At 51.0% G+C, this 23,079-nt stretch overlaps 1 protein-coding gene across 1 annotated transcript in view; it reads left to right on the top strand.

The window, feature by feature from the left end:
- LOC122369338 (homeobox protein Hox-A1-like) overlaps positions 1–16,554 on the top strand; it is a 33,982-nt gene extending 17,428 nt beyond the window's left edge. The window contains exon 3 of the mRNA XM_043344048.1: positions 15,154–16,554. Within this exon, the coding sequence (XP_043199983.1) occupies positions 15,154–15,515 (362 nt within the window). The 3' untranslated portion in view covers positions 15,516–16,554. The remainder of the gene's footprint in view (positions 1–15,153) is intronic.
- Positions 16,555–23,079: the final 6,525 nt, after the last annotated feature.

Genomic DNA, 23,079 nt, shown 5'->3' with positions numbered 1-23,079 from the left:
CATACGGTTTCACTTTCAATTCATGCCTGACAAAAGCCAAAATGCATGTAACATTTGCCGTCCAGTTCGCAGAGAACATTTAAAACCATAAAGTGAATAAAATGTATTTTGCTTATGTTGATGGGATGAGAAGCCAAAAAAGCATCACGGTTTATGATCCCATGAGTATGTCTGATATACAAAATAACACAATCATTAGCTACTTATGCATATTTCAAACGTGGTTTCTTCACCACAGATGATTTATGTCCACGTAACCAGGTACATAATGCCTTAAAATATATATGAACTTCCCTGTGTGGATCGCCCACGATCGTAAATACATTTATTGCGTGTATTTGCCTATTTCCGATAAATTTATTTGTCAAGTCTCTTTACTTTTATCCACAAACGTACCAAGGTATTTTCTGAAGTTTAAAAATGCGTGTTTCTAGCCAATTTTCGGTTTTGATAATGCATCTTCTGTGAGCTATTATGTTCCCCGCCACTCAGTGACTATTTGGATGAGATGCGACCACATAACGTTATTTGATTCACACACCCCATGATAAGGTCTCCACAGAGCCAGATTGGAGCTAAGATCTGGCACATCTTGATATTTTACAGTTTTATTATATTTGGCACCATTTTGATGACTTTATTAATTGTATGCATAGTATGGCAAAACAGTATTACATCCGTCAAGCTGTAGCAATCAGTTTCACTTCCTAACTGTTCTGCCGTCTCGGTAGTAAGTAAAACCAGTAAAACGCCTTTTGGGCGAAGAACGAGCGAGCGAGATAGTGAGCCCTGCACGTGCGGAAGGGCGAGAAGGTGCTTTCAACGGGCTTGCGCAAAGCACCCTTCTAACCGGTCGCTAGCGGTGTGCCAAATTTGAACGCAATCGGCCCAGCCGTTCCTGAGATCTGGAAGCGGCATTTTGCACGTGCGCACGTGCAAACGGGGTCCAAACTGACTTTTGCACGGCACCCTACTAACTGGTCCCCAACCGTGTACCAAATTTGAGCGCAATCGGCCCAGCCGTTCTCGAGATCTGGAAACGCCCCCTGCACGTGCGCACGTGCAGTAGCACCCTAACCGCAACACATGGGAATGCATTGCCTGGTGGGTGCCTACCTGTATGCCAAGTTTCAGCGAAATCGCCCCAGTAATTACCGAGTTACTGAAATGGTAACAAATTTGGCACCTCTTATTGTTGTATTTTGCACGTGCAGTGGGGGTCACTCACATAGATCAAGAGTATCCGACCTTTGGTAGAAGGGATGCAGCTACCCTATAAAAATTACCGCAAGACAATCGCTCAAGCCGCTGCTGAGATATGGGCCTCTCAAAATCATTACTTTTGCAAAACTGCTTGAACACCCTTGACTTTTCACGTGGCACGTGCCACGGCGGTCACTGAGATGTATCAAAAGTAGTCAATTACGGGGTAGAAGGGATGGAGCTACCCAGCAAAAAAGACCGCAGGCCATTCGGTCCAGCGGTTGCTGAGATATAAGCCTCTCAGAAGCGTTACAGGTCGGGCCGGGCCGGGCCGCTCATACTGAGATTTTTCCGTTATATTGAAAAGACTCGCTTCGCTCGCTGCGCTCGCTCGCTCGTAATTACATTCAATTATTGTACTGCACAATTGTGAATTGTTAATTGCAAAATGTTTGGTATACAGCCAGAACCCAGCCACATGAGCAGAGTTAATAAGCATAACAAATTGTTTTGCTGCCATGGCTCAATACAAATTCATTTTACTTCCCATTTACTTGCTCGTGTTACTAATCTTTTGTTTCGCTTCAATCCTCTTTACACTTATTGCCTAGCTTTAAAATAAAGCATCACAATGCCGGCCAAACCGCAAAAGAAATACGTTTGGTATTGAGATAGCGTTCACAAGGTCATGGATCAATGTTTGACCTGTAAACCTGTTGTCTCGACCATGTTTGCCCAGTGAGCAAGTTTGCGTTTTACACCGCCAAGTTCCCAGGAAATTTACCAGCAGCTGAGATTTCCCGTTATCGGAGCTTATCGGTCCTCTCACGGTGTGTTGACCTTCCCAGCCTCCTGAGCGACGCCGCCGATAGCCGACTCACGCCGAATCTCCGCTGGAACACGCCGAATCTCTGACCCATACCAAGTCTGCTGGTCCGAATCTCCGCTGTCGCACACACTGAATCTCTAGACCATACCAAGTCTCTGCTGGTCCGAGTCTCTGCTGGCATACACAGAATCTCTGCTGACACATACCGAATCTCTGTTGGCACACACTGATTCTCTGCTGCTATACATACACCGAATCTATGCTGGCACATCCCGAATCTGTGTTGCCACACACAGGCACCCTCTCGACTCATAAATGAACCCCTGCACCAAGCAAACACTCAACTGGCGTTTCCGGCGGCAGATCATCGTCGAGTCAAAGGCTTGATAGCGCGCTAACTGCTGCACAATGGACTGCGTTTAGCACCCTCCGAACAAAAACCGGCTTGGTGTCTGTCCACATTCCGGGTGTCGCCGGCGACACAATCAGTCGCGCGACACTGTCGCGTCACCGGGGCGCGACTATTTAATTGAGCCGACGTGATTTGAATACGCTCCGCCGCCGGCCAAATCCCAGATAAATTGAATAATTTGACACATGTCCGTCCTGGACCGCATCAAACCCGGCCGGCGACAATTATTTACGATTTTCCCATTTGCATTTAATGAGTGTGGCCGCCGCGGTGGGACAGGGTCACATGGAGGAACGCAGCCCTCCGGTGGTGTGTCACAGAGCTCGGACTGCGGCGGCGGCGGTGGCGGCGGCGGCGGTGGCGGCGGAGACGAGAGGCACGTGGCACGTGCATGGCGCGACGGTGGGTCGTGCAGTGGCACACGTGCAAGCGTGTTCTTTGGACTATGTGAGCGTGCGAGCGCTATCGAGCGGTGAGAGGTGAATGATGAGGTCAATAGCGTTGTCACATTCACTTGCTCATTGCGGCTTTTTTGTTATTCATTGATCGGAGGCGTTTTTTGCCCATCGTGGCGGTGCCATCAAATCAACAAAGACTTGATAAAAATAGTGTTTTAGTCGAACTATTAACCAAAATTGTAACAAAATACAATTGCCAATAGCTTTCGGTGAAAGGGTATTTGATAAATGCATTTTATCACTCATTATGGAAATTCGATTTACATCATGGTATGATAATGATATAGGTGTGCACTGAGGAGTCTTTTGAAAATACCAGTATCCCGGCGAAATAAACAATTTCACGTATATTTTGTTTACGTAACATATTTAAGTTATCACATGTCTAGACTCTAGCCTTTTTCCACTCGCATAATCTACGTGAGACAGATTGCGTACCTTCTCCGAGATCTTAACGTGTGCTACATGGCGTGGAAAATGGGTAAATGGTGTGTCTTTTTCTGCTTCAGTAGATACAATCAATTACCTAATATTTGTTCGTGAATCGTGAAGATCCTCGCTCTCCACACCGTTTTACAGGCTGTATAGCTTTTCTTTTTTGTTCTGCATGGGTTGCACCCAATACAACAATCTGAGGAACTGTCCCGTGCCCAAACATCGTTGCTTTGTTACTCTTGTAGTAGGCACAATATTTGTCTTAAAGAGCGAAGGCACAAATGGGTAACTGGCTGCAAATAAATAAGCATTGTTCTTGACCTGCTCAACAGCATTCATGTGGGGCTTCCTCGTCTCAATGCTGATTTTTCGCAAAATCCAAGTAATTCAAAAAATCCAAAAATCGCAAATATTCCGTTCAGCTTTCTCTTGCTATGATTCCGTCAATGAGCACCTCTCACTAAAAATGTTTTTCTTACGCACTTTCAAGCTACAGTTTCTTTACCAACCTTCTGTTTAATTACATCTCCAGAATCAAGGATCTAAAGTCGAGCGGCCCCACTTGTTGCTCTATCTCCGTTCCCGGCTGCCCACTGCGTGGCTGACGGTGACGCCCTCTCCAATCCATTCAGATCCTCTCCCCTCGGCTAACGGACGGCTCAATCTTGACCGCGTGCGGCACGCCACACAAAAAAAGGCGATAAAGAGCTGGCGCAGTCGGCGACTGAATACCAGATCACGGCGTCTGATGGGGATGCGGCACACTGCCCTAGAGAGGTGGCAGGGCTTCGAGCGACGCTGGGCTGCACGCCGCAGCCTGACGCTGGTAATGTCAATGGGGTCTTGATGAGATGAGAGCCTGAAATTGGGATATAGAGGATAAAGCATTTCACACTGCTTAAATGCATGTGATGTGTCATTGGCATATTCTAGAATTGTGTAAGCATAAGCAATAAATGACCAATATACCAGGAACTGGTGTGAGGTAAATGCTTATGCTTTTGACAATAATTATCTGAAAATAACTTCAACTGGCATCAAAATCGAGGGGAGACGTATGCGTGTAAAGATGAGAGAAAATAAGAGTCATGCTATTGAAAATGCCCCTCACACCGCCTAGCTTTCAATGATGGATCGGTTCTCAGCTGGATTGCCCACGTGCTGTCTACTCTGATGCCGTTTATCGAGAACTTATCAGTGTTATTGGATCGGTGCACAGTGGCACGTAGCGACTTAATTGGCTCCTTTGTCCGTACACGCTGTCCGAGAAACTTGTCCGCGTTAACTTCGAGTCGATCTGGTTCGAGTTCGCCTTGTACTGATACCTGTTAGCGTCGGAGGCTAGATCCGATGTTTTGCTCCGTTTGACATATGAGTTCTTAATTGCTGCGGTTTTTCTACTCCGGTTTAGCGGTACGTCAGGCGTGGTCTGTCGAGGGGCGTGCATCTCTCGCACAAGGTCATGCAGTGTAGTGGTATATACCCAGCCCGCTGGATCATTTGTTAACCACAAGACCTGACAGGGTTTTCCGTAACTTGTGCCAAGAAGACGTGCGGTCAGCGATATTCAACTAAATCTTGATGAGATTAAAGTGTCATTGAGAACATCATTGTCTCCACTTTGTGCGTTGATGCTGGCTTCACCGTGCTTCGGCCAGTTTCTTATACGCCCGTCGTCAGGCGTCGTTTTTTATTGTTACCACACATCCCTTCCGTGTTCGTTCCGTTTGCAACATTTCGGTCATCCAGAGAATCGAGGAGATCTATCTAGCGGACTGACGTGAACTCCCGGCAATCTAGCGGCTGTTTCCATCTAACATGGGTGGAGCTTCCAGGGAAGTTGGTGGGGCAAAAAGTCGTCAAATCCACAATGTCTGATTGTCCAGTTGAATAACAGATCATACGGAATTAATTCCTATCATTACAGATACCATATTTTGTATTACACAGACATTCAAAGGCTCCTGAATGCAAAAAAGGTTGATTTGCAAAGCAACAAAGTCCCACAATCAGCTTAAGTTGGTGGGGCAAAACGCTAATTGGTGGGGCAAAATGGGAAGTTGGTGTGGCAGCTACCCCACCAACTGTATAGGAGGCTCTGCCCATGCCACCTAAAAATATTAACCGACATGTGTTTGTCATTTATTAGCCACACGCCGCCTTTTACGCTCCACGGAAGGTTTACACGCTACTATGTAGAAGTAGAGTTGATCAACAGAAACACTTGCACTGCAGCCAATTAGTTGCCATTCGTCTCTGACCATTGGTGGTCAGTGATCACCTATGCCAGTGGTCACTTACCTTGGCTCCGGTCAGTAGTTTATGATTGCCAGTCGCCACTCATGACTCAGCAGTCTGTCTGCATCGACGGTCAAGTGTCTGATTGACATATAGCAGCCTGATCGTCGTTCAGAAGTCTGATTCGCGGTTAGTTGTCAGAGACGGTTTGAGCAGAGGTTAGCAGCCTTGTCAGTGGGCAATCTGAGATCAGACGTCAGTCTCTGATCTAAGGTCAGCAGTCTCTGGTCCAAAGTCAGCAGTCTCTGGTCCAGGGTCAGCAGTCTCTGGTCCAAGGTCAGCGGTCCCGGATCTAAAATCAGCAGTCTCTTATCTGAAGTCAACATTTTTATACCTGAGATCATCGGTCTCTGATATGAGACCAACGATCTCTATATGAACCAAACAGTTTCTGGTCTGAAAGCAACGAATAGGTCGACGGCGAGCTGATCGGTGGTCAGCAGTTCGATCAACAGAGACTTAATCAGCTCCTCTGAAAGATCTGAGGTCAGCGTTTTCTGATCGTCGGTAGACGCCTCTGATCAACAATTTCTGATCGCGCTCGGGTCTCGACTGCCAACCCCTGCACCCAGCACCGTGTTCGATCGGCTTCGACCGGTCGCAGCCTGTCCCCGGCCAGTCGGCTCTGTGCACCGAGCTGCCGGCACATCAGAGGCGGCCGCGACATCAGAAGGGCCGCCGCCGTCAGCTGACCGGTGTCCGTGTGCGGCGGGATCCGGCGGCCGGCAGCCCCGGCGGCCCACCCACCCGGTACCGGCGGCAGCCGGCCGCCCGCCGCCAGTCCCAACAAATCGTACACCGCGTTGTCGCATCATTAATCATAGGCCGCCAGTCGGCTCAGCTGACTGTCCGCTGACGTCACCGGGGGGACAGACGGACGGCGACACGGCTGCAGCGCGCTGCAGAAACGCGACCCGCCGCTCGTGGCAGGTGGCACGAACCGCCCGCAGGCGGGTCACGGTAGCTCCTGGTGGCTTCTGACAGCCCGCTGCAGCAGCTCGGAACGGACTAGCGCGGAGGCGAGCGCCGGGCCGCCGCAGTCCGAGAGAGCCAAGCCGAGCCGAGCCGGCCGCGACATCATTTATCACGAGTCCGAGTGGGAATTCATTAATCTCCCGACCGTCCCATTGTCGCACACATCGTACAAATATTTAAACCACTTAGCCCGACAAATGGGAGATATGACACCTCCCGAGAATAATAAATAGTGCTGGTGGTGAGCACCACATGAGAGGCGCCGCCGCTGGGCAGAGGGGCGCGAGGCGGAGGCAGAGCGGGGGCAGAGACTGTTTGTAGTGGATCAGGTGCGGGTCCGACCGTGCTGCTCGTCCATTAGTGACTCGGTGGTCCCGCTCTTCAAACGACGGCCCCACGCGCGGCGCCGGAGATAAACGGTCAGTCGGTGTGTGAAATATGGATGGTGCGTGATGGCGCAGGTACTGATTGCGGTCAGATTAGTCCCGCGGATGTTGCATTTTGTATGGAAATACGGGAAGGAGGATGACAAAAATAGACGCCGCATTCCAGGCCTGTGTAGACATTAGGGGCCGTAGCAGGGGAGGATGGATCATTAATTACGGTTGTCATTTTTATTAGCCGAGAAAGAACGACTGAAGCAGGAAATGATTAGGACTGTAATAAGAATGTATTTGGCGATGTATCTAGGTAACGGTGTGTGTAATAATATAGCTGAATGTCGCAACATGTCCACAAGATGAATGAAAATGAAATAATGGAAATGCAGAGAAGGCTAAGAAGCGTTTTTGTTTTGTATCCTGTTTTTTCATGCCTTACAAAATATGCTTCCTTGCCGTCTCTGTCTTTGTTTCCGTCCAGTTTCCTGTTGTTGGTCCTTCCTTTCCAGTGCTCCAACTCTAAATCGTTTCGGCGCTTCCGTGGAGCTCACACCGTTCCTATCATCTCTTCATCATTTTACCGTCTATCTGTCGTTCGTCCTTCGCCAGCCCTGCCTCTCTAATCGCTCCAATTTGCCTTTCTCCCGCTCATATGCGTTCAGTGCCGTGTATCTCTTGTGTCTTGTTCTTCCTCGTCTCTCCTCTGCGCTCCACATCGCTTCTGTTCCTCCACCACCGCCGCCGCTGCGCCGCTGCTCGTCACCGACCGGTCAATATTTGTGTCGGCCCGGCCAAATGGTGGGTAAAACACGTGTCAACAGCGCTACCCCGGCGGCACTGTTGAAGTCCACCTCCCGGCTGTGTGCGACCGTGACTGGCAGCGGTCTCGGACCGGCACGGTAGTCAGTGTTGACCAGTCGGTTTACCGTCAGAGCTCTGTTTGCAGTGGGTGACCGCTGCCGGCCGGTCCGCGGCGCGTGGGGGAGATATTTGGGTCAGCAGTGCGTGTGTGAGGGACTACCGGGTCAGAGAGCAAAGGAGTTGACAACAGAAGCTTCTGTCCATGCGAAGAGCTGGGTCTGTGTCCTGTGATACGACTGTGGATCTGTGGTCACGACGTGAACTTTGCGTGGTGGGGGTGTTGTCGGGTTTCTAAGAAACGTACCTCTCATGTGATGGCGCGAGTCATTCAGGCCAGCCGGACTCAACTTGGATGATATGGGTTGAAGCCTGAAGGCTTGCGTTCATGGATTTGAGAGGTTCTTTCGCCTTCCTGCTATTTGTGGTGCATTTGCTGGTTTCCTGCATTCTGTGGGATCCTTGGACATCTATCTAAAAAGGTGAAGACTGCAATGTTGTTTCTTGTATGACAGGTCTTCGCTCAATGGTATTTATGCATGATACCTGACAAAACCGGTTCGTTTCTCGTAGACTCTGGACTACCTTTTTCCACCTTCTTGCTCTCGTTCCAGACCTACCCATTCCCCACACCTCTCTCTCCCTCATGCCTCCTCTCTGATTCCGTTTCCGGTGCCGATCCGTCCATAGGCTGGCGGGTCAGCGGAGTGCCTCGGGCTGCGCCGCGGGACATATATGGAGCAGCGGACGGGGTCGGCGGGGGCGGCACCCATACGACCCGGTCACCGGCTGATGGGAGCTAATGTACTGCCGATATGGAAGGCAGGATCGAGAGCCCAGCGGCGGATGTGTGTGGGGGGCAGGAGAGGAGACGGTAGAGGCTGGAGAGGAAGAGGTTGTCATGAACCTACAGCGTGAGGATTGTGATGGAAAATGTTGTGTCTACTTGTTTTTACGTTAGTTTTGTTTGTTATTTTTGCTACTTTTTTGTTCTTATTTTGGTCATATTTTGCTACATTGAGCCAGTGCACTGTCGATCCCGAACTGTGTACACCCTCGCGCAAATTCAGCCAGTTTAACCCATATCCAACAACACCAAGTGAAATGGAGAAATCATGGCAACGACTCTCTCCTATGAAATGCACTCCAGTATCCAGGTAAAACATGCACTACCATTTACTTCAGTCAACCAAAACTTGGTGATGTTTCGGATGCATTCAAATGTTTCACCATCAATGACATTCAAATTAACCGGTACAGTCCCCGTCCACACTATTATTTTCCGCGTGTCGGTTCAGGAACGGCTGCGACGGTTCGACTCGCTTCCGTGCACTTTTTAAACGAGATGGTGAATGATTGTGTGACTGCGTCTTCCATGGGTGAAGACAACTTGGATACTTTCATGTCTGCTCCCACGATTTTTGTTTCTTCACACCGCCCGATGTCATATCGCTGTCATGTGTCAGCGTAAAAAGTTATAGTTCCAGGCAGAAAGGCTTATAAATGCTTGGTGAAATGGATACACATATGCATGTCTGCAGACAAGCACGCAGTATTTGTCCATCGAAGCTCACCACAGCCCTGTGGATGTGTACTAAATCGATATCGGCGGCCATCACTGGGTTTGTGGCCAAAATAACGCCTGGTCGGACCAGGATCGCGGAGCGCACACCCCGCCATTACACGCCGTCGAAATTCCAGGCCTCGGGCGGCCCGTCGCCGATCCATCAGCGTTAGACGGGCCGGCTCCCATCATTACGGACGGGCTGGAGCCCACCACCCACCACCCACAGCCGCCCGAGCGAGCGCAGGGCGGGGGCGGGGGCGGGGAGGCGGGCCGCCAGCCGGCTGCCCCGGGGTGTGAGGTCAGGGGTCAGGGGTCAGGGGAGGGCCAGAGGGGCGGAGACTGAGACGAGATGGCGGAGGGAGAGGAGAGACAAGAGGCAGGCCAGAGGTCAGGGCGAGGAAAGAGGAGCGAGGAACAGAGCCATGGTGGGCCTCGACTTTGCCATGGGCAGTCAGGCCAGCAAAAAGGCTTAACAGTGCGATAGTTTGTGTCTGAGACTCTGAATGGCGAGTTGCTTGTAGGTTACTATGTTCCAGCCTTTTGTTCTGTTATTGAGCATTGATTTTTGTTGCATTAGTATAAGATAAGAAACTTGTTATGGAACCGTCTATTGTCTGAAATACTGAATGTATTGCCTTTCCCGTCTGGTGCATGCTACGGAATGCACCAGACGCTTGTATCTACATGCTACGATGCATATGAGAAAAATCACTTCATGGAAAATAATCCCCGCAGCCAGAAGCATTCATCACAGCCCTGATTCACCACCGCCTCACCCCAGTGAACTCCAGTCCCCATCTCCATCGCCTCCAAACTCGGCTCGGACCTCCCGCCTCGTCCGGCGTCTCTCAGCGACTCCGTTCGACGCCGTGGGCACCCACTACAAAAACCTGCCGCCGCTGCGTGCAACAGGTTCAGCCGCGTTCCCGCCTGCCGCCGGCCGTCACAACACAGGCCGATGGAGACGTCTGCGGCCCGTCCCCGACCCGTCTCCGGCCGTCTCCGGCCCGTCTCTGTCCCAGTCTCTGTCTCAGTCTCTGTCTCAGTCTCTGTCTCAGTCTCTGTCTCAGTCTCAGTCGGCGGCTCCTTCCAGGACGGCCGACTCACCGACGCCGGGCGGGGCACGTGACGGGACTGCCGATCGCTCCCGCACCGCTGCCGCCGCCGCCGTGAGCGTCGCGGGTGCGTCGCGGACGGTGACGTTGCCCGTGACGTCGGTTGGTGACGTCGGTGACGGCCTGTGACGGCAGGAATGGAGACAGGAGCATTGTTGGCCCCGAGAGGCGACAGGAGGGCTGGGAATGCTGGCAGCGGGGTGAGCGGAGGAGGCGGAATGGGGTGCGGAATTTTGAAGGCGCTCGGAGATTTTCCCGGGCGGAAATAGTCGAGGAATATTAATTTATTGAAGTCGAGGCATAAGAACGCTCGTCTTCTATTCACACACAAGTGTAATCGATTTAGTCACCAGATTTGCGTTTTACTTACCTACCGGATATGACGCGTATATTTGGTATTCAACGTCATTGATGAAAAATCTGCCGTAGTATTTGAATCGTGGGCTGATACGAGACTTGCGGCATCTCCAGAAACACATCATCTTTCTCCTTTTTGACAGGTCACGTCTGGCCAAATATGTGTGTAACTGACGTAGTAGAATGTCTGTTGAGATCGAGATCCTTATGAGGTCTCTATGACGTGGCGTTTCCAGCCGTAAGAGCCGCATAAGTTTTGTTCGTTTCTGTCGTTCAGGGTCCTTATGTCGCGATACACCCAGCTCATTCCGTTTGTGAATCACTAATGGAAAGAACAAAGGGAGCGTGTCTTTCGGCCTGTATGCTACGGATTGGTAGCGGATTCAACGCACATGAGCTCATCTTGATGGTTAGGTAATGTTAGGGCAAAGAAGACAATGTCAATGAAGCCAATGAAGGCAATGTCAATGTTTCATTGACATTTGTAACGAAATGTGCGACCGCCAGCAGTTGCATACATTTGCCATGACAGCCGATGTGGTGATGAGCGTCGAGCTGTAAGGTGGCATCCAGTGCTGGCGTGCATGAAAATGAATTTTGTTGGTCGCTCGGCCATGCACCACGGTGGCTCACGATCAACCCATATCATAACAATATTTGGAAGAGAATGGCTTGTGCTTCATGTCTTTGTTTAGGACATGGCTACGGCTTCTCTCGCCTTCTCTCAGATAACGGCCTCTCTCATATTTCGCCGGTGTTCGTCTTTTTGCTTTTTCGAAAAGCGTTACAATAGAAATGTCATTAGCGGATGGTTCTAACCACAGAGCGTCGCTCCTTGTCCGTGCCCCATGTGCGGCCGGCGGCCACGGACGCCCCCGGCAATCAGGGCAAAGGTCAGGCGACGCGTGCCGCACGCCAGCCTCCGGGGAGCGGCGGCGAATTGGCTGCATGACCCGCCCACCACGCAGACAGCGGCGGCCGTCCTGCTTTACGTTTAGGTCGGGGCTGGAAACTGTGTCCCGGCCTTTACCCTGAAGCTCTATTTAGCTTTCCCTTCGGCGTTGGATTTCAACTGTAAACTGAAGCATTTGTGTGGGGAAGAAAAGCGTACTCCGCGCTTTCTCGGCCCACAAATAATGTGCCTACAACCTACTTGTAGGCTTGCAACGCGATGGAAAGGCTTCACTGGACAGTGGACGTGACATTACTGCCGACTTGCCTTAGCTCTTACTGTCGGACCCGGCTCCTGGCTAAGGACGCTGACCTTCCTGCTTTCAATATGGTTTTCAGCATGCCTCCCAATATTCATCATCGTAGCACATATGGCAAATAAGGTGCTGGTCACACCGCTGTCAGAGGCAATCCTCGCCAGGAGCGATTGCCGGTGCAGGCGGGCCAATTACAGGCGAGCTGCTGCGGCAGACGATTGGCTGACGGTGTCGACACGGTCCTTATCAGTCTGGGAACGGAAACCGGTGTAATTGGACGATTAAATAGTCTCCTCCCCGTCTGCTGCTGCGGCGAAGGCGGCTTACGCGGGTTGGAGAGGGAGGCGGAGACCAATGCAACATTTGCTGCACACGGAAGAAGGACCACGTTGGTTAAATGGATAAATGGTTAAATGCGAAAGTGGTTTGTCCATTTTCAGTTGTTTAATCATTCTGAATTGAAGCCTTCATCGGCATATGGTGATGGTTGTCAGTTCGGAACAAGGTTCAATGAGAATCAGAGGATTATTTAGAATGAGGAATGGTATACCCTGAAGGTGAGAAAAGACTAATGAAGATATGGTTATGCAAACTTTGGTTTATAATCAGGACCATTCAAAATTATATCTTATCAAACTCTGAAATGGTTCATTACTGTCTGGTAATCTCCATGCTTCGCAGTCCATCTTTTATCCTAAACATCAAGAGCATTTCCACAGAACATTTCCCCTCACAAAATCCCCAACATGACAGCTGCGGCCTGTGTGCTCCCGCCTGGGTGACATGTTTCACCGTGACAGCACGCCCCCGCCCTGTTCAACATGCTCATTTGGCAGCCCAGCTGGCAGCCCGTCACCGCCCCCCCCCCCCCCCGTCGTCGCCGTCGCTCCGCCAACGTCGCGTCCGACGGCGGCCGTGGCGTGGCGCCAGCCGGCGCTGTATTTACCCAATCAATAATCATTTATCGTCGCGGGACGGCGTGCCCCGGCGTAATGACCGGCCGAGTCGCCGGCGGCGATTTTCGGTGACCGCGGCCGGGACTGTCGAGACCGGCGGTCCTCAGGAATGTCAGCTGCTGGGGGGGGGGGGGGTGGAGAGCCCGCTGTAGCCTGACGGCCCCGCTGTCACAGCCGCTAACAGCCGATTGGACGGAGGAAGACGGAGCGCTCGGCAGCCTCCGCAGAGAGACGCCACCGACAGCCGCGCGCTCTGTCGCTGGCGACGTTTTGGATTTTGAGGCCGACGCAGGCGACGGAGGTGTGATGAGATTGGCTGGAACGAGAACTAAAACCTCGAGGCTGGTTGAACAGATACTAGATAGCGGAAAACGGTGGTGATGTCGTTTATCTGTGAGCTGTAAACGCTACGCACTTCCAAGCTGCGATCCGATTCGGCTGTTTCGATAACTCACTCAATAAACCCTGGTTTCGATTGCGCAGCCGTCGTGTTCCATCCTTCATCTGAGGCTATCACTTTCCGCTATCGATTCCTCGATAACTCACCGCAAACCCATATCACAAACCATGTCGAAAACCCGGGGCGCTGCCGTTCCGAATCAGGGCGGAACACGCGGTTACGTTTCCGTTTCGGTTCTGCCGCCTCTCCTACCGGCGCTGCCTGTTCGCGTCGGCCGTATCCGGACGCGTTGTCATGGCAACGCGACGACGCCGGCGCCGATCCATCACTGGGCCGAGTTTTTGCTGTCGCGCACGGTGTGGTCAGGAGCGGCGGCGCGCGTGGTGCGACGGCACTCGGTCGCTGGTGATGGAACTCACTGGTGTGTGCTGCTTCCAGAGAACAGGCACGACGGACAACCGGAACACAGACCGGCTGGTTGATCTTGTTCTGATCTCGGCGATATCGGCGATAGGTGTTTTATCAATTTCAGTTGTAGGTACTTAGGGTTTTCCAGATTTTACCAAGGTCCAGTATCGTTAATATATAGGCATTTCTTAACGAAAGTTGATTGGTGCGCTGCACATGTTCGGTTGAATAAAAATACCTGATAAAACATTTTGAATTTTTGCTATGTTATTATTTTGATCGTTATAAAGTATATCCCAAACATGTCTGATTAGCTTATCCGCCAATCAGTCCTGTGTGTGCAATGTTTCGAGCTTCCAAGTCAGATTTCAGCACACCCTGACTGTTATATTTGATAACAAATAATCATGCAATTTGTATGTGATATACAAACGAGGCACGAGCTGGCGGGTCGCCACGAATCACGTGTCCGTCTACTGGGGCCGGCTCTCGCCATTTGATCTTGTTATGCACCCTGTCCTTTCGGCCAGAACGGATCAGACTCTGTCAGTTCTGAACCCACCCCATCACTCGTCTTCGATTACAATACTCTTAGCACGCCGACGATCCGTCTTCCTCTCGCACGGGCCACACATCCGCCCCCGGCCCCCTGTCGATCTCCGCTCGAGTTGTCTCTCTCGCCCCCTCCCCGTCGCATGCGCCGTAATGAATTTGTCGTGTCTGGCGGTGACGGCCGGTCGCCACTCCCATCACAAAAGTGCCGCTAAAAATTAGCCAGCCCACGTGCGCGCGCGGCGGCCGCCGGCCGGCGACCTGTCAGTCAGCCGGCCGGTCGGGGGTCGGGGGGTCAGCCGGCGGCGACTCTGAAGTGGCCGCGGGGTCGCCGGATCGGTGACAGAGGTCAGGCGCGACTGGCGGCAGCGGCGGCGACGCGGGCGGCGGCACATATTGAAGCTGTCATCCTATCTGGGGATCACTCACGTGCTTTTGAATAGGCGCCCGGTTCAATTTGAGGTGTTGTGGTGACCCGGTCTGGTTAAATTAGACGTAAAACTGTCGCTGTCACCGACAAGTCACCTAACCGGGTGTTGTGGACGAGCGTTAGGAATGTTAGATACACAGTGGAACTTGTGTTGTGACGCGCGGAACCACTGAGCCGTGCGGCGGCTCGGGTGAAAGTGGACGGAAACCGTGACGGTTGTTTGGTTCCACCTCATACAGATTGAGCCATCGTGTTGTGTCATTCTGTCGGAGAACTGCAGCGGTCTAACCAGCTGTCTCTGTCTCGTTCCAGTGCCCAAGTCTGACTTCAGCTACGGGGCTGGCGGTGCCAACAACACGGGCCGGACCAACTTCAGCACCAAACAGCTGACCGAGCTAGAGAAGGAGTTCCACTTCAACAAATACCTGACGCGCGCGCGCCGCATTGAGATCGCCACGGCACTCACGCTCAACGAAACCCAGGTGAAGATCTGGTTCCAGAACCGGCGGATGAAACAGAAGAAGCGCATGAAGGAGGGTCTGGTGCCCTCCGAGCCGCTCTCCCAAACCGCCGCCTCCGCTGCCGCCGCCGGCAAGGGCGACGTCTCCGACGACAAGGCGTCACCGCTGCAGGCGAAGACCGAGTCATCCTCGCCGCCGCTGTCGCCTCAGTGAGGCGGCAGCGCGGTGACCGGGTCAAAGGTCAGGTCGCAGAGCGGGCGCCGCGCGGCGGCGAGACATGCGGCGCGGCGCCGGCCCAGATATCAAAAGAGTGAGCGGCGGTGCTGGTTAAGGACGCGCGGGAGGCACGGCACGCGCATCGCAGCCGCCGAACGTAGAGCCAGGCAGCTTTAAGCAGCGCGGCCCAGAGCGGGTCGCGGCACGGGCGGGGCCCATCCTCGCCCGGTGCGGGTACCAAACTCAGGGATTTTCGCGAGCGATGAATATCACGCCTGGTATTTATTTCGTCTTGAATCATGAAGTGATATAAGTGCGTGTGTGTGAGTGTGTAAGCTGGGCGAATCCCGCTGTAAAGCGTCATTCGTGTTTAGATGAGATTACCTATTTTGTTTTATGTATAGGAATTTTAATTATTTAACTGACCCGTGCGTTTTCGTTCTGCCCTTCTCGACTTCGCCAGGTTTTAGCTCTAAATTAATAACTTAACTATTTATGTAGATGCTCGCTTGACCCTGTCCTGCATTTCCCCATCAAGACCTCATTGACCATTGGTTGCAATAGCACTAAGTCAGCATCGTTTCGAACGGCAGCGATCGAGAGCGCACTGTACGTGTAAAATACTCACCTCGCTCAGACCCGTGTTATTGGCGCCTGTCGTAGCCTAGTCGCGTTGTTTTAATTTGAACTGACACCAATGGGTAACGACCAATCAGCCTAACACTCTATTTAAACCCGGCTTGACAAGCCGATACCCCTCTGGTCCCGGGCGCCATATTTCTGACGTAGGCTTTACACCAAAAGGCGCCACGGGACTTGACCCCGGCGGCGTCGTGAAATGTGTTATGTGACGCGTTCGGCTGGGCCCTCTGAGCAGCGACAGAAGCCGATAATGGGTCTCGTCGCTGGACTTTTGTCAGGGCCCTCCCGGCGCCTGTTTCTCTGACGTGCTCCTCTGTTGTGTTTGTAAATACGACTGACTGTGTTTGTTGCAATGTCGATATTCCTCATGGTCACAATACGATGGAAATCCTGTAAGATGTCGACTTTTTCGGTGTGCTGCGGTCGCTCGGCGGCGGAACAAAGGCTGTCGTGTGGTGGCAGTCACTCTGCAAAACAAGGCGCGCCGCCGTCCACCAGTAGCACGTGTCGCTGGCAGGAGGAGGTGGGGGGGGGGGGTGGGGGGTGCGGCTGACCGCTCCGCGCGCACCCGGTGCCTCTGACAGCCGACAGTCCGCCGCCGGCGGACGGTGCATGCAAAACAGGGACGGCCGAGCACCGGCGAGACGGCAGCCTTTCATCCCGGCGGGCTCAACAGGAGACACGAGCACTGCGTCTTCATCGGTGGGCTGCACCAGGTCAGCAGTGATTGGTGCAGAGTCGACAATGAGAGGTGATTGGGGGACAGGTCTTCGGTGAAAACAGGCTGGCATCTGGTAATAATTACGGTAGACGTCTTTGCAATTAATCTACAGTTCGAGATCGAGATGAAGTTCGAGATCGATGTGGACTGAATTTCACACAGCAGAACTTACGTCAAAATCAATTATAACTCGCGTCGGATCGGAAACTTGCGGCTAAACAGTGAAATTCAGAGTTGTTATAAAAGCCTTTGGCATGTCTGAACACTAAGAGTAGCCTTACTCACCGACTTCGTCAGGCCAGTAGTCGACGACCACTGTCACTTGCCAGAGGCCATTTGCGTATGGAGCAAACGATGGCTCCGAACGAAGCAGTTTCAACTGGGCTGTATTACCGGCCGACGAAAAGTGCGTCCAGCTTCAGGAAACACACGACACAATGCATAAAAGCGCATAAAAAATGCGGATAAAGCATTTTCATGAAACATGCAGTGCAACGTAAATGCATCACATTATGTTCAACATTTACATTACGGGGGAGTTGATGCTTCTTAGCCGGTCACGACTTTTCGGCCTTGCCTGAAACCCAGGACAATTTCTTGGTCTTTCCTAAGCTGTTTGCATAAAACGATCTGCCACTACTGAATGATTGGACATGGATTATCATTCGGCTTTTTGTGATAGCAGTTTGGCTCATGTCTACCACGTTCTTGCAAACATATCAACTTATGAGTTCAGCACAACTACACAGCGGCATTATCGTACATATTATCTTTTGAAGGCATATGCAAAATATTGCGGGCTAGCCTTAGAAACAGATCTAGATTCAAAACAACACTTGAATGTTGTCTGATTAGTGATTAGTGATTATGCTCAAACAATATTGACAAATACGCAACGGTTCTGTCGCGCTCGTTTGGTCATTGGTGATTAGTGATAACAATATTACGTTGGTTTTAGTAAGCCAGTTACAGATCATTATATAAAACAATCGATATCACAGTAACTGTAGGTAACATATGTAAGTGAAAATGAGTGCCGACAACATCGAATTATTGTTGTTATCTTTAATGTCCGATTCACGTCTAACTACACCTCTCATTCCGTCAATGCCCAGCCCTGGTCCCCCATCACCAAACATTGACGGCACCACTCTCCGCCCATCCTCCGCGCCACTCTGCCAGTCCAGCTGCGCCAGATTGAGTCATCTCGCCCGAGACGCGCCGCTGTTGTCTGGTGCGCCGCGGACGCCGCCACCGCGCCACAATGCGCGCCGACGCGCCACACCGTGTGCCCCATCCATAACGCCGGTGACATCTCCCAAAGTTGCCACTCTTTATCCGGCGAGCGGAGGCCTTTGTCGGGCCGCGGCGCATTATTTTTGACGGTGCGGCGGCGGCTCTGGAGGCGGCCGAGGACTGGGCCCGTGGTGGTGGACGCTGCTGATGTCACGGAGGAGGGGGCGCGAGGGGAGGGGTCACGGGGGTCAGATGGGGATGGGGCAACTGGGTTTAGTGGTGGCAATGTGGCAATCAATAAAACATGGCGATAAAGTCCAATATCATATACGTCAATGCATGGGTGGAACTTTTCCAGGGAAGTTGGTGGGGCAAAAGGTCGTCAAGCCTACAATGTCTGATTGGTAAGTTAAATAAAAACACTACACTGAATCAATTCTTTTCATTGCAGAGATAATCAAAGCACCTCAATGCGAAACAATATTGATTGCAAAGCAGCAAAATCCAACAAATCAGCTTGTAAAGCTGGTGGGGTTAAATGGCAAGATGGTGGGGCAGCCACCCCACCAACTGTATAGGAAGCTCCGCGTCCGCCCCTGCATCAAAGGTTTAGAATTCGAATGTCTACTTCGAGTTCAATGAATATCGAGGTGAAAACTGAAAGTGTTCTCTGCCGCATGAACATTTACTTTGACGCACACATGATAACGCTAATAAGGCCTGAAAATGACTTGCCAATATTTTTAATGGGTAAGACAATAGCAAATAAAAATAGTTCAGCCGGACACTCCTGTTTGAAGCACAGCGCAACATCAGAAAAAAACGTCTGAGATGTGAGAACTCTCCACCGAACAAAATCAAATGCACGTCACACAAACTAGCACTAAGAATCACCTATATCCGGAAATATTCAGTAAAAGCAGGGACAGCGACATGCATATTCCAATCCAACATATTGACGATCACAAGTTGCTAACACAAATGGCTGAAATATTCGCCTGATATTCTCCTGAACGTCCACGACCTGTTTAGTAGCCACTCTGTCAATCGCTCGCTAGATGCACCCCATTTCCAAACCGTATACCATCCGTAGTCCGCCGTCCAGTTCCACCATCCACACCACAGCCCAGTTCCACACCAATTCAACCCCGCTCAGTTCCACACTGTCCACCTCCCACCTCCCGCCCAGTCCACACAGCTCTCCGCCCCGCTCCACCCCCCCCCCCCCCTCCGCCCCGCTCCACCCCGCCCCCACCTCTGACCTTTCTGCGCGTCCCGCGGCGCCCAGCGCCGGCCCAGCGGGGTTCGCCCCGGGGCGGGGCGGCCTGGCCGCCTGGCAGTAATTCAGGACGGGCCGCCCCACAGTGAGGTGAGAACATGGCCGACCCACCGGCCACAGGTGAAAGGAACGCCCTCATCCCCGTGAGTTGGAGGAATGCCGGGAGCGCAGAGGGTTACCTGGCGGATGGCGGAGCGGGATATGAAAGCTCTGTCTAGGTTCTGCAAGCGCACATGTCTGAGGCGAAGCTGAATCTCAAAAGGTTACGTTTAATGCTTAGGTAAGATTCAGCGTATGAGGAACACGGAAGCTTGCCTCTTCCAGCAGCGCGGGTGTTCGCTTGTCAATGTCGTGCTCGGTGTTAAACGACGCTTTCGTTTATTAACTAATTGTTTTTCCTAAACATTGTGATTCGCTTAAACTCATAACAATGCTAGAAAAATGATTATATTTATAATTTAAATACAATGTTGAAAACCTTTCAATATCCGAGACCATTACATGTAAGGTCAACTGGCAAAAATAAGTAAGAACAGTTAAGCTATCAGTACTGCATTATCACGAATAATACTTAACGTGCTGATGGATAATGGACATTAGCGATTACTCGACAACTCTACACCCTGGTAAGTACTCCATGCTATAGCGCAACTCGTAAAAATAGGGATGAGAACAGATGACAGGACAGATCAATAGATGAACGATTATTTATAACAGTAAAAAGTATGGGAAGAGCGGAAAAAGGAGAAACGAAATCATGACGGGTTATAAGAGAGGGAGAGAAGAGCAGAGGGATTGAAGAAAGGAGAGGCGAGGGTTGGGAAAGGAGGAAGGGAGAAGATGATCAAGGGAGGAGGAGGAGGAGGAAAAGGAAAAAGAGGGAAAAGAGAGAGGGAGAAGATGGACAGAGATAGAGAGAAAAAGAGAGATATTAGATAGATATATAATATAATTGTGATATACAGGGTGATCCAAAAAAATTGGAACCCCTAACTTAAAATGTCTGTAACTCCGAAAGTTTTCACTTTATTGACAAATTGCAAACACCATTAGAAAGAACGTTCAATTTTCTATAACACCAAGTTGATTGTACTTAACTATTACTATAAATATTATCCTAGACTTATGCCTATAAAATTTGTGTCACGAAACTCGGTGAAACGGATTTGAACATTATGCGCAAATGAAAATCAGTGATTGAATGTTTGCCGTTCTGACCATGTCGCATGTTAGAGGTTCATGAAAAAATAGCTCATTCACGTGCTATTGTAAGGAAAGGAAAGGCTGACGGCCTGCTGGGACCAGTTGTCCCAGAGTCCGCTGGCCTGCGCAGTCGGAGCCGTCCCCAAGCGGCTGCAGGCCTGCGTGAGGGCCCACGGAGAGCACATGCTAGGATGAAGAGCGGAAGCTAGGATGCGTGTATCTGTTCTACCGTGTGCTTCTGTGTTAACTTTTATGTAATGAAATTGAACTTGGATGTGGTATTATTCGCAAAAAAAAACAACAACAGATAGAGTGTTTTTTGTTTCAGTGCATTGTTAACATTTGGCGATTTCGTTTCACTCAGTTTTCTGACGCTCATTCCAAAAGCTAATAGTGTGCCAATGCTTTACAACATACATGCACCAATTTGACGTGATTTTATAGAAGATTTAATACTCTTTCTAATGGTGTTTGCAATTTGTCAATAAAGTGAATACTTTCGGACTTATAGACATTTTAAGTTAGGGGTTCCAAATTTTTTGGATCACCCTGTATAATTATAATTGTAATAAATTGATGATGATGATGATGATAGAGAGAGAGAGGGGAAGAGAGAGAGAGAGAGAGAGAGAGAGAGAGAGAGAGAGAGAGAGAGAGAGAGAGAGAGAGAGAGAGAGAGAGAGAGAGAGAGAGAGAGAGAGAGAGAGAGAGAGAGAGAGAGAGAGAGGCGCGCCGCAGAAGAGCGGCCCGGCTCGGGGAGCGGCTAGCTGGCTGGCACGTTGTTTTGGCCTCTCGCGCTCCGCTCGGCCGGCCGGCCCCGACCAGGAATCCCCCAGCCGGCTGTCAGGCCACATGATGGAGCACGCGCGCCATTAACCTAGGTCCGCCGCGCCGCGCCACGCCGCAGCTGCGCCGATCGACAGACTGGCAGAGCGGCTGGGCGCTGGGCCTGACCTGGCACTGCTGACTGACGACCTGGGATGACCTGACGCGGCCTGCTCCGGTCGGAACTCGGAACTGACCTGATACGGCGCTATCGGCTAGGACTGGTCGGACCTGACCTAACCTGACATGGCCGTCGGCGCAAGGGCGGCGCCACCGTGGGGGCAGTGGGGGCAGACTGCCCCCACTGGCAGGAGGCCGTGGGGGCAAGACTATGTTTTTGCCCCCACAAAATTTGGCTGATGTTGAAATGGGAACAGAAGACCGGTGCAACATTCATGCTAGGCGGTTATAATAGTACGCCTGTTTTTGACGATCCCCGTATCAAGTGCACCAGCAGAACGTTCGTTCTCAGACCGTCTGTCGCAAATCTCCTACTCCCACTCATTCTCCTACTCATTTTCATTCACCAGAAGGCTGCCATCGAGCTTGACCTCGAGGAGGTTGAGAGGCAGCTTGTCAAAATCGGCCAGAGAAGAGTTCACCCTGTTTTGGGAACCCTCAGACTGAGACTGAGCTCAGGGAGGTATGACAAAATGTGATAGGTAGGTAGGTATATCTGGGTTATCTGGAAATGTATGTGGATCGCCCTAATAGAGCTTATTCTGGTATCAATCGTGTGTGAGAGAATCGCATATATTCGCACTACGGTAAAAAAGAGAACTAGGTACTGATAACTGTTTTGAGGAATACACCATTTTACATCTCAACATAACGTTTTCACAGGTTTCTGTCTCGCAATTTAGTTTTATAGTTTTATTTGCTCGCAACCTTAACCCTCGCACGACCAGGCCATTTCTCATAACACGAACGACCAGGGGGGGGGGGTTGTTACGACCCCCCCCCCCCCTGGCGTTTCGAAACGGAAGGTCGTAGAGCTTAGCGGAAAAAACCAACGGATTGCTCTCAACGAGATCTCACGATTGGTGGTATATTTTTTGGTCCTAGGTCAACATTTGACCTACTTTTGACCGGTCAAAGGTCAAATTTTCGGAAAAATACTTTTTTTTTCAACTTTCGGCGGCGATTGCGGCAAAACGGTGGGAGATATCGACTTGAAACATTCACTATCGTGTTCCTTGATCAATTCTCTATCGTTTGGTATGTCTTTCGTTTCCCTAGCTCTAAAAATGGCGCGTTGGGAGCGCCGGAAGTCGGCAAGGTCACAGTCGGCGGCAGAAATTCGAAAAATCAAAATTTAAATTTTTGAAATCTGATTGTATTTTTGGATTTAAGAGGTCCATTTGCTCCCTATAGAAGCTAATATTGCTGCATATTCCCATTGAGGTGACAAGAATTAGCAAAATAGTGGTTCGGGCGCTTTTCAAAAATAGTACCGGACGCTGTTCCTCTTGTGACGTCATAGCTCCGTGACCTGACCTGACCCGGTCAAATTTCTTATACCATATGATAGCCAATACTTGCCCCAACATGCATGGGAAGTTTCATCACGATCCATCAACCGATGTCCGTACCACCGGCAGGAAACCTCGGGCGTTGGCACTCAGTTTGTGAAAATCCGGCCGGAGGCTGTACCT

The sequence above is a fragment of the Amphibalanus amphitrite genome, unplaced genomic scaffold (genome assembly GCF_019059575.1).
Source record: "Amphibalanus amphitrite isolate SeventyFive unplaced genomic scaffold, NRLGWU_Aamphi_draft 000003F_arrow, whole genome shotgun sequence".
Lineage (NCBI taxonomy): Eukaryota > Metazoa > Arthropoda > Thecostraca > Balanomorpha > Balanidae > Amphibalanus > Amphibalanus amphitrite.
The sequence above is the reverse complement of the archived record's forward strand: the minus strand, read 5'-3'. Positions and strand labels throughout refer to the sequence as shown.